The following is a 27,781-nucleotide window of genomic DNA, read 5'->3' on the forward strand; positions in this document are numbered from 1 at the left end:
AAGCCGTAAAAAAGCTGCGCGACAGAGCGAGGACATTCACAGCACTACAGGACAGCACTGCAGGAGACGCCTTTACAGGCTTCGCGTCAGTAACAACACGTGATCAGTGTCTGAGTTGACACCCCAGCCGCGGCTCGAGTATTCGCCGTTGGGACCACCCTTGGCTACCTTTTAAGGTTTTTTTTTTTTAAGAGCGCAGCTTCTAAGCGCCCGTTCGTGGGTCAGTTGAGCCGCGTCGGTGTCGGCGTAATCGAGCGAACGATTGAGGGTACCGCCGCTCGCGCAACCTAGGAAGCCATGCCGCGACACTGTATACCCTGGATCTGCAGCACTGGCGCCGACGGACTCTGCGCGCTTCGGTTGCTAAATATCCCCCCCTTCCCCCACACACGCTGGTCCAAGCAGTGTCCCCGCAAAACGATGGCAGAAGAGGAGGGTGAATGCCTTCCGGATACACACCTTTAGGTTGAAGGCCCTTAGGTCAAAGACCTCTGTGGTAAAGGTCTTTAGGTCAAATGCCTTCTGGTCAAAGGATGCTTTCGCATTCACAGCACGTATTGTACGCGTTTGTAGAATAACTCTGATAACCGTTCATTGTTTGCAGGTAATTAACGATCTTTCGCACTGCATGAATTTAATGGATCCCAAGAAGAGGTAACGGGCCCGCATGCAGTGTATTACGAAGATTAGGACGAAAGCTCCCCCGAAATCCACAGAAAGCAACTGAAGGTTTATACGAAGATGACATCACTGACAAGAGCACTGTGCTTAGATGTATTAAGAAGCTTAAACGAGGGCTACGTGCGGTGAAGACAAGCCACGCAGTGGGAGAACGTCGATCATGATCGATCACTGACACGAATCGTCAGCAAGTAGACGAATTGGCGCTGGGGCCCAAACGCATCGCTCGTGATGGAGGCTACACTGAGCAGTACCACTGTTCTGAGAAAGAGTGCCTCTAAAAAATTGGCGGTTGCTTAGCTCGGCTAGCCAGGTTATACTTAGTGAAAAATTGATCTTCTCCTGTCGATATCGCCGCTGAACAGCGGCCGGACTCTCCTCATCACCCATGCGAAACGACTGTGATACGGCCGCCGTGTCAGCTACGCATTTTATACACGCAACTGTGCATGCGCAGTTATGCGCATAGCTAGCACGTGTTATCTACGTGTGTCATGCGCGGCCCAAGCGGCGAAGGCCGGCCAGCTTCTCTCCGGTTGCCGCGCATGCGCACAACCGCTCTTCCACGTGACGTCATGCGTGGCGCCGGCGGTGCAGTCGGTGCGCGGCAGCGGCGAAGCTCTGACGTCACGCGCGGCGCACCTGCTGCTCCTCTTCGGCCGCCGCGCATGCGCACAACTGGCCTCTCCGGACCACGGCGCAATGCTCGAGCCATACCAACTTTTGCACTACACTTTCTGTACAACACTCGTAAACAGTATGTTGTACTTGCGATGTCGTTAAAGACAGCAGATGGTCAAAATTATTCCGGAGCCCTCCACTACGGCACCTTTTTATTCTTTTATTCTCTAATCTCATACCTTCCCTCACAGGCACATTTGAGCAGGAGCAGACTTAAGGGGGGGGGGGGGGGGGGAGGGGAGGGTCTGTATTTTGCACAACTGGGGAAGTATACTTTATGAATAGTGCCCGGATGCAATGTGGTTCCATGGAGCCATTAAAGCCAGCTGGTTGTCCAGTTCAAGATAGTTCTAAATGAAATTTTTCAGTTTTTTTATTTTATGGGATTATACACTGGCTGAAATCAAGTGAAGTAAACGCGATAAGGACATGTAATGAGCGGAAAACTGTAACAACTAGGGAAGGGGCGCATCGGAGGAGGCAGCCACTCTGATGTGTTAACAAAATTGGGAAGTTTGGGCTTTCTACGATCAGTAGCAGAGAAACCCGGAAATGCGAAGAAATAGCAAAAATAAGAAGAATCAGAAGAAGAAGAGGTAGAAGAAGGAACTCCTTGAAGGCTGGCACGGAGAGCTCTTGACGACGCCCCGTGCGACTGTGCCGACATCAGGCGACTGTTCCGACACTAGCTGGGCGTGCAACATAGGCAGCCGAAGACCGTCTTCAATCCGCTCGACAAGACGTAAGTCTGTAGACATCTTTTCTTTTGGCATCGGCTCAGAGAAGCTTGAGCTAAACGCCTGAACCTCAGCATCATGTAGTAAATTTATTGTCGGCACTCCCGTCCTTACTGAAAAGAGAGCTTATTGGAGTCTGTAAGTGAAAGAACTGAAACATTTGTGAAATGCTGCCACCCAACACGTTTACATTAACTTCATTGCATCTACTACATAGACACATTCTTATTGGGCTATCAGACGATGTCTACTAAGGTTCGGAAAAGCGCAAGTGCGATCTTTATTTCTTCACTCGTCACTGAAGCGCCGAAATTTTAAAGCTAGCTTCATTAACACCGAAGATATCGCGATTAGAAATGATTCTCCGCCTCTCCCCCTTTAGCTCATACAAACCGACGAAGAAAAAAAAAGAACTTAGATGTTCCTCGGTGGGTCTTTTGAATCCGTCAGCATCCAAACGTTTGTTATATCCGAGGTTGATATATAGTTCATTATATTCGAGGTGGTACATTTACGTTCGTTCTATCCGAGGTCCAGACACGAAAGTTCTTTATATTCGAAGTGGCATATGAGGTAGGGTTCGCTATATCCGAAGTAGCATACGAAAGTTCTTTATATTCGAAGTGTCATATTAGGTAGGGTTCGCTATATCCGAGGTAGCATACGAAACTTCATTATATCCGACGTGCCATAATTAGGTTCGGTATACCCGAGTTTAACACATTAAATTTCGTTATATCCGAGGTGTCATATTAAGGTTCGTTATATCCGCTGTAGTACCTAGCGCAGTGGGCAGGTCGGTACCTGCCACTGGCTACTTACAGAGGCTAGGTTGGGCAAAAAAAAATAAAGTGCCCTGTCCGCACCGCCAGAAGGCAGACTGGCTACTGACAGAGGGCGCTCGTCATTTCCGCGTGCAGTCATAACAAATAAGCAAATTCTGCACAGCTGGAAACAGAGTAAAATGAATGTGATTTATAAAGAGAAAGGCGATAAGACCAACATAAAATTCTTCCGACTGATTACGATAACATCAGTTACATACAGGCTGGCGATGCAGGCGGTGAAATTAAAAATGCAGTCATGGGTAGAAAGTAATAGAATACTCGGAGAACTTCAGAACGGGATCAGAAGTGGTAGGCGCTTAGGTTATAACCTATTCGTGCTTACCCAGTGCATAGAAATAGCTAAGGCGGAAAATAGACCTCTGCATTTAGCATTCCTGGACATAAGCGCTGCATACGACAACGTGAACTCCTGTGGAACATATTAAAAGATGAAGGTATCGGTGATGAGGTAATTGATTTTCTACGGGAAATATATCGAGAAAATAAAGTTGAAATATTATAGGAAGGAATTATAAGAGTACGACAAATGTCGAGGTACACAAAGGATTAAGGCAAGGTTGTCCTCTATCACCGCTGCTGTTCATGCTTTATATGATAAGTATGGAAAGAAAGCTACAAGGAAGCAATCTAGGTTATAATCTGTCATACACATTCGGCGGAAAAGTTCTTGAGCAACGACTACCGGGTTTAATGTATGTGGACGATATTGTACTGTTAGCAGATAGCCTGGGAGACTTGCAAACTTTAGTTAATTGCTGTGGAGACGAAGGAGAAGTCTAGGTTTCAGTTTTAGGCAGCAAATTCCGGTGTGATGATTTTCAATGATACAACTGATCAGGAGCTTACAACACAAGGCCATGAAATAGCCTGAGTGGCCGAATACAAATACCTCTGGGTATGGGTAAACGAAGGACAGATGTACACGGAAAAGCACGAACAGTCTCTCATAGCAAAAGGGCGAAGAGATGCCGGGATAATGAAACGTGGGGCATTGTGGGGGTACAACAGGTATGAAGTACTGATAGGTATTTGGAAAGGAATAATGGTGCCGGGGCTTATTTTCGGGAATGCGGTTCTATGATTAAGGGCTGAAGTTCAGTCGAAATTAGAAGTAAATCAGAGAGCTGTTGGAAGATTAGCATTAGGTGCCCACGGGAAAACCACAAACGAGGCAGTACAGGGGGATATGGGCTGGGCAACGTTCGAAGCACGGGAAGCTCAGAGCAAAATACTATACGAAGAACGCCTCAGGAAATTGGACAATAACAGGTGAGCAGAGAAGGTATTTAAAAACCTATACAGAAAGAGCATTGACTCAAATTGGCGGAAAAGAACTAGGAAGCTGGCCAGTAAGTTTGCCAGAGACGAGGAAGGAGAAAGAAAGAGCATTAAACGACAGGTTAAAAACGCAGAAGATAAACATTGGATAAATTCAATGGCAAAGAAGCATAGTGTAGAACTATATCCTTACTGGAAAAGGCAGATCAAGAAGGAAGCGTTTTATGATACCTCAAGAGGCAGTGCCCTACTCTTCGAAGCTAGGTCAGGATATCTTAGAACGCGCAGCTATAAAAAGAAATTTAACGAAGATGACACATGTGCTGTGTGTGGTAAATCTGTAGAAACAATAGAACACCTCATACTAAAATGTGATGGTATCCATCCTGATGTCGATGCAGGCACAGTCACTCTTCCTGAGGCCCTGGGTTTAGAGATAACAATAGTCATGTAAATAAATCTGCGGTGGAAATTAGCAAAAAGCGATTGGAGGATTGGTGGCTCAAAATCAGAGAGGTGACATAAGGTTAAAAGTGTAGGAAGACGAATTTAAAGAAAATGGCAAAATTTAATAACTTACAACCAAGTTAAACGAAAAAAAATGAGAAAAACTGAGCATGGTGGCTACTGCCATCACCCCGTTTCAAAGGGGCGCTCCTACCTTCCATCCATCCATCCATGCACAAACCCTTCTAACGCTAACGCTTTAAAATAAAGAAAACAGGTCGGTACTGTTGCCACGTGACTTGAGCACGTCCAGTGAGAAGGCTCGCCCAGACTCCCTGCTCTGGATCAGAGGATTGGATTGGAAAGCTTTTAATTCGTCAGAAAAGGCAGAATGCAGACGATCCGTGCTAGGTGGCTATCAGTCCACGGCTGACAGCGACCTGGGTAGCCCATTCAATGACCCGGGTTTGAACTCCCAAGTCTGAGCTGACCAACACGGCCTCCCACTGCTCGAGAGTAGGAACCTGTATTAGAGATTTCGGGGGCGGCTCCTCTTTACAATTCCACAATAGGTGATCATAGGTGGCTAAATCACCACATAATGTGCATGCAGGGTCGTATTCACCGGGGTAGAATTTTGACAACAGGTAAGGCGTCATGAAGGATCGCGTCTGGAGTCGCCTCCAAGTGGTCTCCTGCTCCTTATTAAAGGCTTTGTCTGGAGGAGGGAATATCCTCCTTTCAAGTTTAAAATGATTAGTATTATCGTGAAAAGATGATAGGCCGTCCTTCGAAAAACTCTCAGCAACGACAGCGTCCCCTGCTCGGCTGACGAATCCTCGAGCTGTTATGTGTGCCGCTTCGTTACCAGGGTTCCCCGAGTGAGCCGGGACCCATATCAATTCAATAATTCTGGATCAGAGGAAGAAGGGCGGCTAAGAACGCGCGTCGAGGGGTCGATCTAAACGGCTGCGAGCAGCAATTTTTTATACATTATTTGTAAGGTTCAGGGATAGCTTTTAAATTTAACCCGAGTACTCACGAAGACCACCTCAACAGATTTGTTGCATTAGAATACGATCATCAAAACAGTTCCAGGGCATCTTACAGAAGGTGCTTTTTTTTCTTAGCCAGGCTGTTTTTTCACTCTGTGATGTCCGAATTTGTTGGTTAACTGCATCAAATTACCATGCTTTGCAGTGGTAATACACCTCCATTCCCAAAAGTAAGCATTCCGTTTATCTAGTGAACGAAATTTACTCCGGAACTTGGGCAGCATAACCTCCCCTTTAAAGGAAGTGCTCTAGACGATAGCTTACTCCCTTTTTATACCCATATAGGCGTATTTGTATTTAGAGTTTGGGAGAGGTGTTAGTCCTGCATTGGACGTGGCCATGTTGTTGGTGATGAAGTAAGGCCAGTTGAGCATGAGCAAGGCATATGTTTAGGGGCGAGTTGGTTGATAGTCATTGTGAGAAAAGCAGCGACGAAGGACAAAGAAGTGGACACATGCAACAGCGCAGTTCTGTCCGCTTCTTGTCCTTGTCCGTCGCCCGCCTGCGTTGGTTTCTCACAGATGAGCATGCATGTGGCCTTTCGCGCTGCCATCGACCTTGAGGAAAGGGTGCAATAAAGGTTTCCGTGCTTCCAACTCCTTTCTCCAGCAAGCTGCTCTGAAGGACCACTGTCGAGAGCCACCCGGTTGCCGTCATGGAGCAGCAACGGTCCATGATGCTTTCGCGCGCCATGTCGCAGCGCTCCGTGGTCATCCGCCCGGCGTAAGTAATGTGCCCTGTAGACCGCTTGGCTATCTCATCCAAGTTCGCATTTTGCTGTTCGCGGTACAGTTCGTTCCGAATTCGCACTTCATACGTCCCGCCGTGGTTTACCCGCCGTGGTGGCTCAGTGGTTAGGGCGCTCGACTACTGATCCGGAGTTCCCGCGGGTTCGAACCCGACCGCGGCGGCTGCGTTTTTATGGGGGGAAAACGCTAAGGCGCCCGTGTGCTGTGCGATGTCAGTGCACGTTAAAGATCCCCAGGTGGTCGAAATTATTCCGGAGTGCTCCACTACGACACCCCTTCTTCCTTTCTTCTATGACTCAATCCTTTATCCCTTCTCTTACGGCGCGGTTCAGGTGTCCAACGATATATGAGACAGATACTGCGCCATTTCCTTAAAAAAAACAATTATTATTATTATACGTCCCCGATGATAAGCGGATGTTCAATAAGCTTTCCGCTTTAAGTTTTGCCCTGAAAGATAGAATTAGAAGATTTTAATTCGAAACGAATGTTAGTAGCACCCTGTTTCTCACAGAGCATATGAAGTTTCGATATAGCCCGCACAAGCGGCGATGGACGTACTTCTTCCAGTTAAGAGCGAAGTGCAGTTTCTGCGTGCCCTAGTAGAAGAGTGGAGGTGGCTGGTGGCAACACAAACTTCACACTGCGTTGATGATCACGTCGTAGAACGCGAAATGCTTTAACCTCGTGCATTATCTCAGTTTGGTTGGTTTATCGGGGTTTAACGTCCCAAAGCGACTCAGGCTATGAGGGGCGCCATAGTGAAGGGCTCCCGAAACTTCGACCACCTGGGGTTCTTTAACGTGCACTGACATCGCACAGTACACGGGCCTCTAGAATTTCGCCTCCATCGAAATTCAACCGCCGCGGCCGGGATCGAACCCGCGTCTTTCGGGTCAGCAGCCGAGCGCCATAACCACTGAGCCACCGCGGCGGCCTATTTCAGTTTGAGAACATATAGAAGCCCGAGTGCATGTGGCACAGGCTGTGAGACAGGCGAGATAGCGTGAGACAGGCGAGATAGCCGCCGCAATTCTTTTATGGTAACATGCTGAGACCATAAGGCGCCAGTGACAGAAGTGTGTCGCCCCAGGTGGCGAGTCATCACGAAGAGTGGCGTGCTTGTTTGAACAACTCCTAGCTTGCGCGTCTGCCAACACGTGTGCTATGGCGTTGAACGCTTAAAGGTTTTTCGAAAGTTCAATAAAGCTTCCTGTGGCCGTCAGTGTGGGCTCTGGAGCCATTAGTCGCATTTTGCGTCGATTAGGAAACGTAAGCCATCGAAATCAACATGTTGGCGCAGCATTCCACTTTACTCTTTAGTTTACGAGCAATTACAAGCGAAAAATATATCCATTGAGTCACACGGTGTTTACTACTGACGCCCGACAGATGGCGCTAGTTAGAGACGGCCAGAGGGGCTTTAATTTCCAGTAGGGCGCCCGGATACCGGCTCGCCTCTGGCCATCGAGGCACCCTAATGACCAGGAAAGCGCGGCCAACCTTTCGATCATTCGAACTCGAAAGGGACCGAAAATTTGCTCGCGGTATGCGGCGTTCGAAATAACGGGTACCTTTTTTAGACACTTGAACTGACAGCGCCAAAGCACCAGTTAGAATAAACGAGATTCCACTGTATTATATTTTGTTCCTTCTGCCAATGAATTTTGTTTACTGCCCACTTCGGTGCGTTGGTGATACCGTACTTTATTTACACAAGAAAGTCAAGTACCAGTCGTAAACGTGACATTACACAAAACTCACTGCCTATTATTGTTATCGTGGGTGAGATTTCAGTTCAAACAAGTATGCCGTTCAGCCGCCATTAGAGTTTATTTTTAGTAACCTGAGGGCCTCACAAGAGGGGCATTACATGAAGAATGGGTTACATGGATGAATGCAAAACAAATGCATCCAACTCGCATACCCTCGAGCCTGAAAACGGAAGAACGAAGAACCAGGCCTGGCTTAACGCACTCGCAGGACCCAGGAGACGGGTGGCATGATCCAATACCTGCTCACCATCGTATTCCTCCTCTGCGTGTTCTGGGCAATCGTCGGAGTCCTCCTCTACATGTACCGAAAGCCGAGTGAGCATGGGCCATCAATCGAACCGGTGTGATGCATGGGCACTAGGCAATGCATGCTAAAGGGGTTAAAGGTTACTCTTTAAGCAAGGGATTCACAGAAGGAGTAAACTGGCTGCTTTACTCTCTCTAGCAGCTTTGTGCTCTACCGAAATTGCCAGAGGAGTGAAATAGAGTTCACTTCTGCTTCAGCAGGGAGTAGAACAGCCTGCGTACTCTCACTGAGAACAAAGAGTTGGAGTCCTGGTTCCAGTCCTGCCACTTGCATAAAGCCACGATCCCTTGTTACTTGCGTTGCTCGCAGAATTCTTTCATAGATGATTCCGGTGTCTGCTAATAAGGATATCTCCTCCTGAGAGGTGAGAAGAAAGTGATGTACTTCAGCGGTCATACTCAATAATTATCACCCAGGTAAGGCACGCACGCATATTGCTAAGAGATTTTATCTGCATCCTTCGGCAGTTGTCTCCACATTTTTTCTTGCATCTGTTTAGAAATAGTGGCCCTGCGGGGAAAAATATCGCAAAAGACCGAAATTTGGCTGCAGCAAAACACTTCTACCGAATGGGCATAACTCTTCACGATATACAGCGAAGCTTCACGATACATACTTCATAATGCAGTTCCCTTATGGTGACTCCGTGATGTGGTCTTAAGTGAAGCAGCGTAGACATTTTTGAGGCACGCTTTTTGTGATGGTGGTCCACTTAGACGAGTGTTGCTGCAGCCGTGGATAAAGGAAAGACTTCAGGAGAACTGGTTACGTCACATTTTTTGAGGGGTACGCGAAGGCTCTCCCCCCTTCTCTATACTTGGGCACCGTCTCAGTGCGCTTGCGCATGCGCAGCAAGCAACGCAGCAGACGACGCCGCTGCACCGAGCGTTACTATTGGCTGCGCCGTCGGCCAGGCTCCCATTTCTCCCAGAAGTCCTTGCGAAAGCGCGTGACTTCCGGCACACTTTCTGGCGCGTAGCTGATATAGCACTGTTTTTTTGGTCACGGAACAACAAGCTTTCAGGATACAGGGTGCTTCACCTAGCTCGGATAGCACTGTTTTCCCCAAGCTTTCAGTATACAGGGTGTTTCACCTAATATTGTACACAATTTCAAAAAATAGGCTTTTGAGTTAGAAGAGCGCTTTTTCGGCATATAGCATTGTCAGCGGTGTAGTATAATAGAATACAGCTAAGACGTGCTGACTAGCGGGCTGGTTAACTAGTACTTAATAGTTAACTTTTTAGCTATTATTGTTGGGCTCCTTAATTATTGATAGGCGTGTAGCTTATCGTAAGTAGTATCGTATCAGTTTTTATAATTTCGAAAATGCGGTTATCCTCGGCGCTGTGGCCCAACAAACTTTAGCTATTTCGACGAGGTACGTGCACTGGAGTGGCTCCTTTGCCTGCAAGCTTCTCGAAATCGCATGTATTTTGGCGCGATGCCGCCAAAATTTGGTGGGCAACAGCGCCGAGGGTAACCCTGTTTTCGAAAATCTAAAACCTGGTATGGATGTCATTTTAAGTGGGCCATACACCTCTCAATAATTACGGAGCCTAACAGTAATAGTTAAAAACCACCGTTTCTTTATGGCTAAAATGCGCTACACTATCACACCCATAAATTCTGGACAAGTGCATTTTTCAGCGGGAAGTTGTTTAAGAACGAAATATTTCGAATACCGCAAGACTATACACCGTAGCAATTAATTTATCTTCAGATCACCCATCGAAACGTTTGCAGCTTGTGGCTATTTATTGTCAGAAACGCACCCTTTGAGTTTCTATATGGCAGTCTTAAGTACTCGGTGCGAGCGCAAGAGAAATTTTAAAAAGCAAGATTTCGCTACGCATCGAAACATTAGACCATTCCCATCAATGTGGTCATAACGGCATTCCACAATATTCCACAGTTCTCTCAATTAAAAGTGATGTGCATGAAGACTGGACTTGCGACACAGGCCAACTGCAATTTGTCTTCAGGTTATCATGCATTTCCGATCGGACACCTTGAAATCCGGATATCGAGTATTGGAAGTAATTATTCGAGGACATTTAAAGGAGTATAGAAACCTAATTTTGGTGACATGTTTTCTTCTCTACAATGATGTGGGAGACACTACTACGCATGAATCACCATGTGATATTCGCCGTAATTTGCAGTGCGAAAAAACTTGCGATGATCATCCACCCGCGCAGCCTAGGTTAAAATTACCCGGGCCAGACAAATTGTAGAAAACTTAGGCGAGCCCGACAGTGAAGATTTACCATAGCTGCCGAGCCCAATGTCGCGGGGCTGAATCCAGGTCACGGCGGCCGTACTGTGCTGTATACGTTTTCAGAGCACGTCGAAGAACCCCAGGTGGTCAAAATGAATTTGAACGCACGGCACATCTCATGTGCAGCTTCCAGATTGAACTCGGAATTACTGGTCAAGGTTTCTCCTCGCTGTCCTGAGATCGAGAGCTTCAGGGCTGGCGTACATTCTTTGCTGCACCTTTCAGCATGCAAGCCTTCCAGTTTAACTTAGCGCATCTTTGGAACTAAACTGTACAGGACGCGCTGTTTTATCTCGAACCCTTGTCTTGCCGCGCTAATTTTAAAGCGATAGCGTTAAGGGTGTCGTGCCGCAGAAACGCCGCGGCGTCGTGGTCGTTGGCCGTGAACGAAAAATCAACAAAAATTCTCGGACAAACAGCCCAAGTGGCAGGTGGAGCACCTAGGTCATGTGACATCGTGACGTCATCACAACCTGCCCACCGTGGCAGGTTAAATTAATGATTGGTCCCCAAAAGTTGCTCGAGAAGATCAACCTGCAGGGTCGCACAAACCCCACCGGTGACATCACTTGCCATCGCAGCTAGGGCAGTGGCGAATCGCTTAACCGCTGCACCACTGCGCCAGGAGTGGTACAAGGACTCCCAGGGATCGATGGATGTAAAGTCGAGAATGACCTGTCCAGCACATATTGGCACTAGCCAATTAACGCTATCGCGTCATGCCCTCAAGGCGAAGCTGAAGTGTTCCCTTCAGAGGACAAAAAGCTGAGCGAGTTGGTCAGTATTCATACAACTGAACGCTTTATTCAGATCAGTATTTACAGGCCGAAGAAAAACGAGAACAATCAATCAAACAAGAACAACAATATTGTGTCGTCTTTGTGCGCGCAAAAGAACTGACAACCCAATGGGCACTGGAGCTTCATTGGACGTCCGCAGGACGTTTCGGACATCCTCAGGATGTCCAAGGGGTTTCTGTACCCATTGGTAATGAACACTCCCAGAAGTGTTCATTGATTGGTGTCGTTTTTCTGCAGCCTGTAAATACTGTTCATTCTGAATAAAGCAGTCAGTTAGTCGGCGCCGAGTTTGTCTTGCCGCATTCTTGGTCTCCGTCTTTCGCGCAGTTCCAGTATGCCTCCTGCAGTTTTTATTTATATTTATATTATAATGTCCTCAGTGTCACTCAAGAGGAAGTACACACCAAAAATTTGGTGTCTCCAGCCTTTCGAGGAAATGTCTTTTTTTCTCGTCTTCCTCTTTTACAGAGCCCAATCCAGACAGCCCGACGGAGAACGGTCCATGTAAGGGCTGCTTCAGTGCTTACGTGCTCATTGATTAGCACTCAGGTCGCATGGGCTCGCGGGCATAATACACAGTCAAGCCCACTTATAACGACCTCAATTAAGACGAACGCTCGTTTGTCACGAACGGGAAAATGAGTCATAGAAGAGACATGGTTTGAGACATTGGCAACGTTGAAATCGAAACTACTGCGCGCGGTAGGTGATTGATTAATCAACGGCAGCCATTTGAGAACTAAGAATGCATTGCTGGACTAGCCGGTCACGTGGAACGCGTCGAATGTTACCTCGTGCAGACAGCGTATACCGACAACAGACAGTGCAGTTGGCACCAGTGCCTTAATACCATCTCCAGGCACGTGCGCTGCGCTAGCTTCGTCGCTGCATGGGTCCAGAAACGACAAATCATTCTGCCATCAACTTCTCTGCCACTTGAAAGCTCCGTTTTTTGTTAGAGTATCCCGTTCGTAAATTTTGCTCGGTGATCCATCGATACGGGCTAAATTCGATTTGCTTCGATTGCCCCTTTAACGTTACCCGTATAATTTGACTTTCCACAGCAAGCAGCTCAGTCTTGATCAATATCAAGCCTTTTCGTTAGTCTCTAAGTTTCTGCACTATAGGTGGGTGCTGGCAAGATAAAGATCAGTGATGTTCCGTGCCGTGACCAAAAATTTCCTAAATTAAACCTGAAATTCCCCTATTACTGGCTTATTCCCTGCAGCAGCTTGAAAAACTCCGCCAATTTGAAAAAGGAAAAACTCGGTTCTTGAAGTTCCCCGAAACTCCGTAAAAAATGCGTTTTCGACCAATTTTACCCCACGAAATCCCTGAAAGAGATTCTCCAAAAGGATCTTCATCTTGGTTTAATGCTCGCTAGAACCGATATCCGGTTACGAAACAACACTTTCTTTTCGCAGTATAGAAAAATGTAAGGTATGCGTGCTGTATAACGCAGTCAGCGCGGATTACTGGACCCTTTGTTTTTCTATCCGTCCGTTTCCCAGGCCCTGGCACAGTGGATGGTGAGAAGCCTGGTGAGTTCTTGCCCTGTCTCAGACTTTCTTCCAAAATTCTCGACCGATACCCAAATAGCCCCCTGCCCAAATGCCTGCATAAAAATTTAATTTTATGCACGCTTATTAAGACTTGAATTGCAGCGGTATATTAATAATAATAATAATTGGTTTTTGGGGAAGGAAATGGCGCAGTATCTGTCTCATATATCGTTGGAGACCTGAACCGCGCCGTATGGGAAGGGATAAGGGAAGGAGTGAAAGAAGAAAGGAAGAAATAGGTGCCGTCGTGGAGGGCTCCGGAATAATTTCGACCACCTGGGGATCTTTAACGTGCACTGACATTGCACAGCACACGGGCGCCTTAGCGTTTTTTGGGTTGGATTTCTGGGAAATATCGGACATTGCGTTCGGGACTCCTAATTCTTGGCATTTGTCTTGAAAGCGAAGGAGCAGCGGTCTGTTTACATGTTTGTTGTTGAAGAGTTGTTTCGATGGCCTTTTTGTAACAATAGTTTAGTACATACGTCCACAGAATCGTACTAAAAATACGACAAAATGTTTTGTCGTAACGACAGATCTTTCTGTTGTTTTTTAGTATTTTTCTACAGTACTGTAGTTTCTTTTGCAGCATCTTTAGTGGTTTGTACTTCTGCAGTGCGTTCAAGTAGTGGCCATACAAAATTCTGTTGTTACTACAAGAATTCGTTACTACAAGTTCATGGGCAAAAACACTGCAGAAAATCTGTTGTGACAGAAAATACAGAAAATTTTCTGTTGTTTTTTGACTGGGTTTAATTGTCACATTTGTGAGTAAAAGCTTCGGTTTTTGAACATATGCAACTTTCTGTGAAAAATTTACGGGCAAAAAGCCTTTAACATCTATTTCTTCAAATGTCTTCTACACTAAATGTGCTTTCAAGCATTTTAAAGCTTTCATGTTTAGTATAGCATATTTTTATTCATTCTCTCACTTATTTCAGATGACCCAATTTAATCAGTGTTGGAATAAATTTCGTTGCGACTCTAATGTCTAACAACCACACTACGATGATCGTTCCCATTGGCTCAATTAAGCGAGTCGAAAAAAAAAACTACAGAACTGTAAAAAATACGAATAAATATTTTGTAGTTTTCTCGAAACGACAGATTTTTCTGTTTTATAGCGTTCATTTTTTAAAGCACTCCCGATTTTCTGTAGTAATTTTCTGTGGTCTGTAGTTCTAGAGCACTTTCCTGTCGTATGCTACACAAAATTCTGCTGCTATCTACAAAAACCTCAGCTGTTACAAGTGCTTGGTAAAAACATTACAGAAAATCTGTTGTGACGACAGAAAGTTTTGTGTTGTTTTTTTCGGCTCGGAATCGTTCTGAGATTGCCTCCAGCATGTCTCAGTAATTAACAAGCAATACTGACAATGTGCAGCGCTGCTCACCGGCAAGACCATCTACTGCTCGGTGCAACACGAAAAGGCCATCAACCTGTCGGTGTTTGTCCCCGAAGGCGTCTGCCACGTCTTTGTGGCGCTCGGTCTGACGCAGTCCAACGGTTCCGTCTTGGAAGGTATGAGACATGCAAGCTTCAAGCTTGCAAAGAAACGCAGTTTTCTAAATCAACGTAACCATCTTTAGCCAGGTTGCATTCAGTGCAGGGCCTCTTGAACTTATCTTCAACTTTAATGTATTAGTATACAGACACCAAACTTTTTGGTTGCGTGTTTTATTCTATTTGTAATGACGCCTAAGACGTATATGGATCACCATTGGGCATTCGCCATTAAATAATTTATATTTGAATTTTCTTGCTAAAATGTCTGCAGCTGTAGTTTAAGCTTTTACCTTTTATAGCTTCTAAAATCTCCCCAATGGGCATTGAAACTCGCTTAGACGTCCTGTGGACGTCCATGGGACATCCTAGGGAGTTTCAGTGCCCGTTGGGCCAATTTACTGACAGTAGCCTCTGTATCGTCAAGAGGTTGTAATCTATCTGTACAGGGCAACTTCCATTTGTGCAGCGTCTCTTTCGAAAAGCCATCCTGCAATTTATTCTCTGCAGCGCTCATCGTCCACATAATGAATCGATCAATCAATCAGTGAATCAGTCGATCAATCGGTCGGTCAGTCGGTTTCTTTGGGACTCTTGCTCTGCCCGAAATGACAGCATGCACGCGTCGATCGCAGGCAACGCAGTCAGCGTGGAGCGGCTGCGCGCCGTCGACCGCACTCCGGAGGCGTATGTGTCGGTGGGCTACCGCGTTCTAGTAAGCAAGAAAGACGCGTTCAAGGATAGCCTCAAGGACTTCATGGACCGGTACCCGGCTCCGTGGTCCGACCGCTTCCAGGGCATCGAGGTACGCGGTGTGCCGCTCGCGGACTACCAGAACGACGCCACCATGGACACCCTCAACACCGCCATCGCGGTACGTAGATATATAAGCAGACTTCCCTGCACATCGTCCCAGCTACCCTAGCTGGTTCATGACTCTCTCGCCTTTCGCGGGCAGTTCTCAGTGTGCGTACTTGAAGCCGAAGTGCAATTAATTGTGAGTTTTGGGCCGGTATAGTGGTTATTCAGCTACGTCACTGCATCGCCCTCACCATCAGCCTCACTGCGTCCACTGTACAGCATCATAGTCTGATGTAAGGCGCCCACTGATCTTCAATAAATCAGCGACCATCTATAATCCCCTTAGACGTCCTAACCACATCTGCCACTTTGAATCTGCCGCTTGCTGCTACATTTGCCTTGTCTTGGAGTCCACTCCGTTGCACTCATATATGGTTATACTCCCTTAAATTTGCATTACATGGCCTGCCCTTATATGCGTTTCCCATGATTGAACTGCTTCTTAGGGGTGAGACGCATAACTTTTCGCTTGGGGCCGCTTCAAAGCAGTAATCTAAGTGGCTTGCCATAGTGTGCCGCTTACATCCATAACGTTAAAGGTGCACTAAAGAGGATTTTCAGCTCGTCTTTTAAAAATACCGCGGGAACTCGATTTGCACGCTCCAAGCATTCTAAGAAACTTCGAATTATTGCCCTGTGTGGCCGATCGATTTCCCTATTAAAAATAAATAGAGATCCCGGCTCCCCCCTCCTTTTTTTTAAACTCACCTCCGAAAGGAGAAGGAACCAGCCAATGCGTGGCTGTCAGCCAGCCGCGTGGCGGCTTAGCGCTCTGCCATCGGCGGCGTGATACGTAGCGATCGGTGAAAGTAGAGTCCACGTGTATATTTATTTCCGCGGGCCTGATTTGCGGCTATGTAGTCCACGACTGAAACTATATTTATTCACGGGAACCTAAAAACAAAATAAAAGCGAAAGTGAAGCCGCAAGGCACTTACGTTGGCTGACTCCTCTTTTCGGAGGTGAGTTCAAAAATAAAAGTGGGAGCCGGGACACTTAATACGATTTAACAGAGAAATTGGCCGCACAGGACAGTAACTCGAAGTTTCCACGAATGCTCAGAGTGCGTAGATCGAGATCCGCGGTAAAAAGACGAGCTCAGATTTCCCTTTAGAGCACCTTCAAGCAGGACGTGATAAAGGTTTAGCATATCAGTTATTCGCGTTTCTCCCTACAAGCACCTGTCACTAACGGTGCACCTGCCATATTTCCTTAAGCTCAATAACCTTTTCGTTACCATCAAGTTTCTGCCCCATAGGTTATAACCCATAAGATATAGCTGTTATGTACTTTCCTTCTGAAGGAGAGCGGTAAACTGCTGTGTCACCGCCCAATGGGCACTGAACCTTCCTTGGACGTCCTGCAGACATCATGAACATCCACAGGATGTCCAAGGGAGTTTCAATGCCCATTGGGAGCAACCAGGCACGATTTGACTGTGCTACAGAGCTGCTGGCTGCGTTGAGCCCTGCAGCCTCAGTGGCCGCAGTATAGGGTCTACTTGGCGCCAAGAGCACCAAAGTATATATAGCTTCCAGTTTTCGCAGACTGATTACCACGTCTCCAACTTTCTGTCACCAGACAAAATAGCATGACAATACCCAATGGGCACTGAAACTCCAGTGGACGTCCTGTGGATGTTTAGCACGTCCATGGGACGTCCAAGAGAGTTCCAGTGCCAGTTCCAGTGCCCATAAGCGACTACTTTGCCAGTGACGAAGAAGGGAAATGCGTGGCGTAAAATTGCTCGAGCCAATCACAGCAGCGTCAAAGGACTACTGAGCTGAGCTGAGCAGTCGTCCGGTCGAGCGTACAGAAAACGACTTGCGTCATAACAGACGTCTGCCACAACTATCGGCGAGACTGGTGCAGCAGAAAATACTTGTTGCGTCATTTTTAACAGTATGCGCTAAAAAGCGCTGATTGTTGACGATGTGGTCGGTGCAGCAATTGTCGCATATAGCGTTACATTTTCTTAACCGTGAACGCGAATGTGTGATACAAGCCGCGAAATGTATCCTGAGTTATCGAAAAAACATTCCACCTCCCCTGTGACCTTTGCGGCATTAAAAAGTGATCTCAATAGCTAGGTCAGCATTCTCTTTTTTTATACTGCTGACAATACTTCCCCTGGACATTTACACATTTCGAGAGGACTATATATGTCTCCCGGACGCGCTGGCTGCATATGGGTCTTATTCCAGGGCGTTTACCTTGCAAAAAATGTCACGTGTGAGTATAAGGCGGCGCGCTTTCACACATTGTACCGATTCGTGCTTCTGCTGAAGCTCTACCATATAAAATCTTTGCGTGGATATGCAGCCGTTAAATCAGGAATAAAGAATGTTCACGAGTTCGCTAGACGACTGCCAGATGTACTGTTGGAGTTTCACACTAACAAGATAAAATTATTTTCTATTTTGTTGAAACAATAGTATATAAGTGAATGTGTTAGGACCTCATAGGAAATAGGACATTTTACGTATGGAGATGCTTTGTATCAGAGTCCTATATAAGTATATATATATATATATATATATATATATATATATATATATATATATATATATATAGATTTAAGAGAAGTGGGCACTTCTCTTAAATCTTTATTCTGCGGAGCCAACGCAACCTACGTTCGTAACATATATATATATATATATATATATATATATATATATATATATATATATATATATATATATATATATATATATATATATATATATGAGGACCCAATGTGCACTGAAACTCTCTTAGACGTCCTGCGGACGTCCATGGGACATCCAATGGAGCTGCAGTGCTTATTGGGGACCTGCTCTGAACGCAACTGATTTAATTGTCACTGAGTTCTTTTTTCTCCACAGGACGTCAAGGCAGGCGTCACCAAAGTCCAGAAGGTGATCGCCACCCTGACTCTACCGATAATTTCCGGGCTGCCCACAACCATAGCCGAATCGGCAAAACTCACGTGAGCAACCTTATAGGCGCTGTGATTATTGGTCATTATGAATGCGCGTTACCGGTGGGGAACAGAGCAGAACAAGTTTAATTAAGCCAGCCTGTATGATAGAGCAACGCGTTCGAACGGCAAAGACGTTACTTTTCCTAAAAGAAAGGAAGATTTTATAAGCTTATCTCAGTCAGTGGATCAGCCTGGAACATTTTGTCAATTTTGTATGGCAGTCTTCTTCATGTGTACATCATGCATGCAGGAATTTTACTAAGGCTGTGCAAGTTCACATTTTTGAACAAAATCTATCACTTAAGAAGCACCGTTCGTGACCATATGTGACGGCGCTTGTCTCTATTACAAGTGCTACAGATGCCAATTAAAGCTGTTTTAAAAAGTAGTGAACATCGCGAATTTTGCTTAAACAGCTATACAAGCAACGAAACAGGAAATTGATCACAAATTTAACTTTATCCCGCTCTGGGACACCTGCATGTTATTGGCGTTTTCTGGGCCTACAGATATTGCATATGTAACAAAGTGCGGACTGCTTATCAGCCTGGAACCAACCACAGTGCATTCTTATCCTTCCTTGATCTTCCAGCAACGTCGACAAAGTGATCGCGCAGACCCACTACATACCCGATCCCGCAAGCTGCAATGTCCGCCCAGCCAACTCTTTCGCCTTGATGGTAAGAGCCTATCCTCAGACGCTTTGGACCAGATTTGTATATTTAGATATATATATACAGGGGAAAAAAACAAACCTTGTAACTCCTGCTGGACAGGGGCAGATTTAGGCGGGGTGTGCACCCCTGCCCTCAGAGGGAAATTTTGTATGAGAAAAATCATGAAAAATCCTATTATTTCAATGAAGTCCAAAAAATTCGCTGCGGAAATATGACCCCACCTCCCACTACTTTCATTAGACAAGCACGAACAAATCCTCTGTCATGTCACCTAGCTGTAAAATCACCACATGCTCAAGCGCTCTGGCCACCCCTGCTCTCAGGTATGTACATGGCGCATACCCTGACTAAACGCACACATTATGGGCCTGCCCACAATCCACCCAGGTACACTCTTAACAGAAAAGGGTAAAATTGGAGTATATAAGGTGTCCTCCAGTGCACTCATTAAAACAAGCTCTTGGGCAAGTTGGTTGCTTAGCTTGGTTGGTTTTCTTTGGGGAAAGGAAATGGCGCAGTATCTGTCTCATATATCGTTGGACACCTGAACCACGCCGTATGGGAAGGGATAAGGGAGAGAGTGAAAGAAGAAAGGAAGAAATAGGTGCCGTAGTGGAGGGCTCCGGAATAATTTAGACTACCTGGGGATCTTTAACGTGCGCTGACATCGCACAGCACACGGGCGCCTTAGCGTTTTTCCTCCTTAGCTTGAACAGAACTGCAATTGTCCGTAGAGGGCACGATGGTCGAGAGATGCAAGGTCCGGCGAGGGCCGCCGTCCCCACCTCCGTCGCCGCCTTCTCGGGTGGCCAGTCACGTTCCATAATAGTCGGCGGGCCTGTGCGAGGCACCGTTCTCATCGACGAGTGGAATAATTTGAGTATCACCGCCGTTTATCTCAAAGCGCAAGCCATCACCGCGCAAGCCGTCGTCTGCTTCCATGGCGGCTGCAGCTGCACCATTTCGGCGCCGACCACTGAGGAGGTGCATAGTTTTCCTGAACTTTCCTGAACTAGATCTGCACAGCGTCTGCACTTTTTTTTAAACGAATGGCATCGTGCAGACGGCGCCATCTTGCACCGCTGAAACGAATGGCGAAGTGCAGCACCGCGAGAACCAGTTCACGTAGTGCAGGCGAATTGAACGTACGGCACCTTTTTTTTTGACGCTCGTCATTTCGAACAGTTCACGCCACATATTCAAAATAGAAACAGCGCGCCTCTGGCTACGACTTCGCGAGAGCTCTTGTTCACGCCTTTCTGTGCAGGAGCAGGCCAAGAACTCCATGGCCGCCTGGAAAAATAAGCCGTGCCCTTCCATGCTGCTGGGGTCTCTCCGCTACAGAGAAGCCGACAAGGAAAATAAGCCAGCGGGAAGTTGCGATGTGAAGACTTTCTGTGAGGTAACTAGATATGGCTTGTGCCGATGTCATAGCGGCTGCAATGTCGTTGGACCAAGGTCACGGTGAAAGGCTAGCTGCGTATACCTGCTTCGGCGTACACTGTGGAAACTATGCATGATTACCATGGGGTTGAGGATGGCGCAGTAATATGGCACCGGGGGCGAGTCGTATTTTAGATAGATACGTACAATATTATGTCTCTCACCCAGAGTTCAAATAAATTTGTAATGAGAAAAGCAATAACTTCTTAGGCGGCCGAGCGTTTGGATGAGTTAGCAGCCAAACGTTCGTTATATCCAAGGTTAACATACTAAATGTCGTTACATCGGAGGTCGTGCACTTACATTCCTAATATACGAGCTCAACACACTAACCAGGTGTTATATCTGAGGTTCAGACAAGAAATTTCATAATATCCGAGGTAGCATACTTAGGTTCGTTATATATTTGAGGTTAACACATGGAAGTTCATTATGTCCGAGGCGGCATACTTACACAGGTTCAATGTATCCGAGGTTAACACTCTGAAGTTCGTTATATACGAGGTGGTGTTTTGAGGTTCGTTATATCTGAGGTAGTATACAAAACTGTTCCAATGCATGCCTAAAACAGCTGCCGTCAGCCTCTTTGGGTCGCAAAAAACGCAAGACCACATTCTGGAAGATTAATTATTTTGAGGCGCCCGTATGCCTGTTGGCTGATTAATACACTCCTTGCCTAGGTACACTCAACGTACCCTATAGTTCGCTGGCGCACGCCGCATATTTGGCTTCGACAGAGCATGGAAGACCATGCCTATAAGAGTCATTATGATTCCGTCTAAAAATGCTCGCTCCCTTCGTATTTTGTGGCGCTGTGATCGACACAGCATACTTTACAGTTTGCTATTTTCATGAGTGCTCTCCTTTAAAAAACAGTCGTTAATTTTGCCTTTCTTTGATGGCCCTGTCGAGGGTTCGCTCAACACACTATCTGCGTTCTACACCTTTGCTACTCGCCGAGCTAGACATGTTCAATTTCGCTTTTACGCGTAGCCTACAAAGATAATGTCACGGAAGGAAAAAAAAATACCATTGACCTTTAAGCAAAGCAGCTCTTTAAGCCGACCATGAGAGCGGAATCCATACCCACACGTCGAGAGAAACTGCTGCATAGTGCGAAAAACTGTTTAATTACGACTAATCGTACGATAACATATTAGCATAAGTATTTCGAAGATGAGTGAATGTACGTGTGTGCGAGAGTGATGAAATGGGCAACAGAGGCTAAGAATAACGTAGTATCTGATGAAATAAATTCTGCATTCGTGATCGAAATATGTCACTCATGTTCTGGACTCCAATACAATTCGGCGAGATCCCAAATGTAACTTAACCTCCTTGGGTCTATAAAAAAAATGGCGGTGGTTTAGCTCTGGTTAAACCTGGAGTGACGCGATAGCTACAGCTGGCCGAGTGGAACTTGGTCACGTGACCAACCACGTGATCACCCACGACTCCGCGCCGCCGGCAGCTGCTCCGCACCATGTGACCAACCACGTGACAGCTGAAGGCTCGAAATGCTACCGTAATGTAGCTATCGCTACAAAAAAACCTGGAGTGACGCGATAGCAGCTGGCCGATTGGAACTTGCTCGGTTGAAATGCAAAGTCGGTCTTTCGCCGCTCCGTTTCGCTGGGCGTTCCTTCATCTGCGTCCCACCTGACACGGCGCATGCGCACAGCTGTGGCAGCTCGGTTTCGTCGGCGCGCCGCGCCGCCGGCAGAAGCAGCTGCTCCGCCTCACGTTGCCGGTCATGTGACCAACCACGTGACGAACCACGGCGCCGCGCCGCCGACAGTTGCTCCGCACCACGTGACAGCGTGGCGGCACCGCCACGCTGAAGGCTCGAAATGCTACCGTAATCTAGCTATCGCTACAAAAACTGCTGGCGTGTCATTTTGCTGTAGACCAGTTAATATTAGTCGAGTACACAAGACAAGCGCTGCTACTGCATAACTTTATGAAACCCAAAAAACTGGCGCGCATAATGCCAGAAACTCCGCAAGCGAAAGCATGAATCTTGTGAGTCCATGTTCCTTACTCCCTTCCTTCATGATGCCGCTGCCGTGCATACTCTTTCAACTCCACTCTAAGCAGAAAAGAGTGAGCTGTCCTCTAGAGCACTTCCGTTTATTCAGTGCACTAAAAGACAGCTTACTCCGTTTTTACTCCCATTAGGCATATTATTGTTTAGAGTGTACTTATAACCCCTACACGGATGTGCACAGGGGGGCCCAGAGGCGTTTCAAAATGCTTGGTGGCGTCCTAAGTCAGCGCGTCCCACTTCTTAACGAAGGTTGCACGAGACACCAGGAATGGGTTGTGCGCATGGATGGTCACGTGATCAAGAACAAGAGCTACGCTTTGTCACGTGATCACCGGTGGGCGCGCGCTGGCCCCGAAAGCGACGAAGGCAGGCACGTGGGAGGGTGCATAGTCTAGTGACGGTAAGCGAAAATACGCGTTGGGATCGGGAAAAGTGGCAGATACATCTTTCGCTGTAATATATGGGACAAATACCCTGTACAATGGGTGTCTCAGTGTGTCTACACTTTTCAGACAGGCTGCTGCTGCTTCTTTGCCTGTCACAGGCTGACCAGGCCTCTGAAATTGTCCACGAAACCCTGAACAAAGAATCGGCACTTCGGAAGAAGTCATTGCGTGACTGGTTCATCTACGACACGCCCAACAAAATAAGGATCAAGGTACGTGGTGCGCACACTGTAGTTAGCAGCACCTGCGCTTGCAGCCATCGATTACAACACAGAGAAGCACTACTCTTGTGTACGCACTCCATAGCTAGCTTACGTATGCCTGCAACAATCCAGATGCCAAATTCAAACTGGATAACAATGAAAGACGCCCATGTATTTAAACAAAGGACGCGATGCATGGTGCCATAGGTACAGGAAGAGAGGTGGTCCATAGGTAAGCAAAGAACTAGAACGTTTTCTCTGGCGCAGCATTAATTGTGACCAGTAACGACCTATAAAAGAGGTAAGAGATGGTAAGCATACTGGTTAACTGAAATCTGATAGGAGGATCTCGTTAATTCTACCATCTCTCAAATGCGGATGCAAATGTATTTCCGGCCGGCTGTCATGCTCTCAACGTCATTATCAGTGTTCTGAATTAAAACAGAACAGCCGGAAGAAACCATTTTTAAACTCTGAATAATCAGCAGTTACGACGCCTTAATATATGGCGTATGGCAGAAGAAAATATTCCAACTGGTCAAACTGGTTTGAGGAACAATTCCCAGTTGATTCTAGCTAGAATCGCCTGGAAATTTGTTCCATAACCCAAGTTGACCAGTTGGAACCAGTCGGATTCTCAGCATGCCGAACGAATTTCGACCGAGCAAACCAGGAATCGTGTCTAGTACACCGAACCAGGAAGATTTTTTCAACTAGGAAGTTTCTGTGAAAAACTGTACAGTTTTTCTTTGTAGTCTTATGGCTTTGTTTAGGTGGTTGGTAATGAGTAATTACTCCCTTATTACTTTTACTCAGCACAAAAACATCACAGGGCGGTTACTGCTCTGTAACGCGAGGTTCATTGACACCTTTTGGAAACAGCTTAATACTTTACCATTATCTGCCTTCTCTGGTAGCGTGCATGCGACATCACTGTGTTCGAACCACTCAGTGTGGTGCGTTGCACTTCCGTCACGCTTGTTATCACTGCGTGCTGCTGACCAATTAGCGCAGCATGGTGTTATGACGACGCGGCACAGAACTGGGAAGCGTGCTCTTAGCAGCTCACGCTGTAAAACTACAGCCGCAGCCGTCCTCAATGTATTGCCTCTATAGTCCTCAAGGTCCCTTTAGGTGGCATCCTTCACACCTTAAACCCATCAATGTACATGCAGGCGACGGCAGGCCGAGACATGGGCTGCCTGTACGTGGACCGCATCGAGCTGGACGATGCACAGTGCAAGTGCCAAAATACTCGGCAGTTTCCGCTGCTCACCAATGTCCGCACGGGCATGGAGTGACCATATGATGCCGCCACGTGCGGTCTTCAAGCTATAGGACGTGGTGACGATGCGCGGCCGGCAACGTGGACTGGATGCTGCGGTCGCCCAATTGGAATTTGTTTATTTGTTGTGTTCTTTTCTTCATACAATGCTCGAATATATTCTGTATCTGTTCATCTGTTCACACGAAGTCACAGTTGTTACCTTAATTTGTTTCTCCACATGATAGTTTTTTTCTGCATTGTAATCATCATTGCAAGAAAAAAAAAAGCATTTTAGCCCGCAAGCCAAGCGGGGATCACAGCAATCACGAATTTTGCGCGGGAACAGATTCATTCTACCACCCAAAAGATGCTCAATTCTCGCTCCACAGAACCACAACCAGTTCAAAAAGTTTGGGTGCCAGCCCACGCTGGTAACTCCGGCAACGAAGTGGCCCACTCTCTTGCTCGAGCGTACGTCAACCGAGCAGGGCACTCAGTAGACCGGGGTAGCGCTAGGGACCGGTTCGTCACCTTTCATGAAATAACCCTCCACTACAGGGAGCAAAGACTCGTCTATTCCCTACCACACATCTCCCTCTCGAAAGAACAACAAACTACCTGGACACAGCTCCTGGCTCGCACATTCCCTACACCGGCTTTGTTAGCCCTTATCCGCCCGGGCCAATACAGGCCCCAATGCTCTCTTAGTGGAACTCCGAGAGCCAAATTTGACCACATTTTATATCTCTGCCGAGAATTCCGACCACCATCTCGCTGGAACTTCACGGACAAAGAGGGTTGGGAGATCGCGGTCTCCAGCTCAGAACCGGCCTCACAAAGGCGGCTGGTAGAGTGGGCTGGACAGGTCGCCGCACGGCATGGACTGTTGGCCACCACCCGGGATGAAGAGCCAGACCAACCCTAGGCAGTAACTCATCCATAAGGCTCATCAATAACGTTTTCACCTACCTACCTGAATGTTTTACTTTTTTCAGGATCCGTGCAATCGATATCCGCGGCGGCTAAAGTTTGTTTCAAAAACATTGTTTCAGTTTGTTCAAAAACTGGATAATGTATCTATCTTTTTGTGAAGGAAAAGCGCATTTCTAAGTTAGAAAGTACGTACGGAAGTGCGCTGAAGATATTTCAGGTCGTCTGATTTCATTATCGTTGCGGCAAGCTGCAACAGCTTGCGCCGCGACAAAGCCATATTTGTCCAGCTTTAGGAGCAACCCGGTCGGAAGTAACCAAACATGCAATTTCACAACCTGCAAACAGAGCTTGACCAGTGTACCGAGTCCATGCATGCACCTAGTGCTGTCTGCTCTTTCTCTAATCAAGCAAGCGCGCTTTTCATGGCAGGAAGGAAGGATCCATCAATGCTCTTGTGTAAAGAGGAATTCAGGATCTTTCAAGTTGTGTATAAAAACTTTTTCCTGGCTTTCCCCAAAATAACGTCGTGTTGCAAAATAAAAATGAAATTCAATTCAGTATCGCATTAGGAAATACAAAAAAGCTGTGTCCTCGCTTGCAGTAACTGATATATATATATATATATATATATATATATATATATATATATATATATATATATATATATATATATATATATATATATATATATATATATATATATATAAGACAAGGTAAAGGATATGAGGGACTCGTTTTGACCAACTTATGAAGGGAGCCAACAGTCACCGATACCGAGGTGCATAGGGGAATGTTTATTTTTTTTTAATATGTAGTGCTAATCAGTGGGATAATAATACTTAGATTAATCTATCGCTAAAAGAAAATTACTTATAAAGCAGCTGAGAAAACAACCATGCCGCCGGTGGGACCCGAAACCACGACCTCCGAATATCGCGTCCGGTGCTCTTACCAACTGAGCTACGTCGATGGCTGTCCAATCTGCTGCTCTAGTGGGTATTTATGTTTATTGGGTGTAAGCGAACCTTGAGAGTGTTCACCAGCGCCACCCTCGTCCATAGCGGCGGACGTAGCACGTCCTGTATTTTTTCAGATGTTTTTTTCAGTTACGCGGTAGGAGCAACCTGTGGGCGCGGTGTTACCAGACCAGTGTTGTAAGCGTTACCGAAAAAAAGTAACTACATACATACGCTTATTAAGTACAAAAAAGGAAATACTATATTTGACCGCCAAGCCAGCAAATCTTGCGTAGAAAAAAGGTACGCGAGTACACAACATATACGACCGAGGCAATTAGTTACAAAACCAACTGGTGGCGAACATCAGCACGAGAATTTAAGCTCGTGTTTATGCACAAACAATAGCTAAATAGAAATCCCAAAGGAACATACCGCAAATGGAGTTATGCTTACTCGATCAGGTACTGCTAGCTAATGCATTCAGCGCACTAAATGTGAGTGGTCCAGTAAGAGGATTCTGCTCAATTAATTCAACGTATGAAAAGAACCCTTGCTTTCTTTCTATGCTGACTGCGTACTGGCAGCGTTGCATCGAAGTTTTTGTGAATGTCAGATTAGGATCTGAGATTTAGGCGAAGCGGAGATATTTTTACTCTTCATTTCCTTCACCCTGTTGACGACGAACCGCAAAAAAAAAACTGTTTTGTGCTGTACAATTAAAAATGGCCTTTGAAAAGAAGGCTGTTTGAGGAAAGGAAACGGTGCAGTCATTGTCTGATCTCGGTGGACACTAACCGCAGCGTAAGGGAAAGAGTTTCGAAAGTGGTAGTGAAAGAAGAAATAAAGAATTGCCGTAGTGGTAGGCTCCGGAATAGTTTAGATCACCTGGGGATCTTTAACGTGCACTGACATCGCACAACACACGAGCGCCTTAGCGTTTTTGCTCCATAAACACGCAGCCGCCGCGGTCGGGTTCGAACCCAGGAACTCCGGATCAGTTTACACATGCGGATTTCTGCTTAATACCTTTTGAATTAAGGAGTAACAGACTTGTAGCGAAAATCCTCGCTACGCAAAAAAAAAAGAGCACGTTACTGACCTTCGTTAGTTACAAAAAGATAACGCGTTACCATTACTGAAAAAAAGTACCGAACGTTACTTCGTCTTTATTTCATGGCCATAAATTTTAATTACTGTGTCTTCGCTGCAAGAATTGACGATAACAATTTTATAAAGCTCATATTTAACTTAAAACTTCTACCCAAACAACGATTTTAC

General features: G+C 46.3%; 1 protein-coding gene across 4 annotated transcripts; it reads left to right on the forward strand.

Moving 5' to 3' along the window:
* The first annotated feature begins 2,032 nt into the window (after window positions 1-2,032).
* On the forward strand, window positions 2,033-24,803 carry LOC144110086 (uncharacterized). Of its 4 annotated transcripts, XM_077642899.1 has the most exons (12): window positions 2,033-2,104; window positions 6,337-6,450; window positions 8,460-8,566; window positions 12,108-12,143; window positions 13,151-13,180; window positions 14,586-14,723; window positions 15,341-15,579; window positions 18,431-18,534; window positions 19,121-19,208; window positions 20,473-20,607; window positions 23,240-23,353; window positions 24,520-24,803. In XM_077642899.1, the coding sequence occupies exons 2-12, from the start codon at window positions 6,383-6,385 to the stop codon at window positions 24,643-24,645; spliced, it is 1,185 nt and encodes a 394-aa protein (XP_077499025.1). In that variant the 5' UTR covers window positions 2,033-2,104; window positions 6,337-6,382; the 3' UTR covers window positions 24,646-24,803. The 4 variants fall into 4 exon arrangements, with proteins under 4 accessions (XP_077499025.1, XP_077499028.1, XP_077499027.1 ...); XM_077642902.1 differs by lacking the exon at window positions 23,240-23,353; XM_077642901.1 differs by lacking the exon at window positions 12,108-12,143.
* The last annotated feature ends 2,978 nt before the right edge of the window (window positions 24,804-27,781 follow it).

This window comes from Amblyomma americanum, chromosome 11 (genome assembly GCF_052857255.1).
Source record: "Amblyomma americanum isolate KBUSLIRL-KWMA chromosome 11, ASM5285725v1, whole genome shotgun sequence".
Classification (NCBI taxonomy): Eukaryota; Metazoa; Arthropoda; class Arachnida; order Ixodida; family Ixodidae; genus Amblyomma; species Amblyomma americanum.

Bases quoted from the DNA above. Each gene is read 5' to 3' on its own strand.
- LOC144110086 (XM_077642899.1), top strand. From the start codon at position 6,383: ATGGAGCAGCAACGGTCCATGATGCTTTCGCGCGCCATGTCGCAGCGC. The intron at 13,181-14,585 runs GTGAGTTCTTGC...GACAATGTGCAG, and splicing joins AGTGGATGGTGAGAAGCCTG to CGCTGCTCACCGGCAAGACC. The intron at 14,724-15,340 runs GTATGAGACATG...CGTCGATCGCAG, and splicing joins CAACGGTTCCGTCTTGGAAG to GCAACGCAGTCAGCGTGGAG.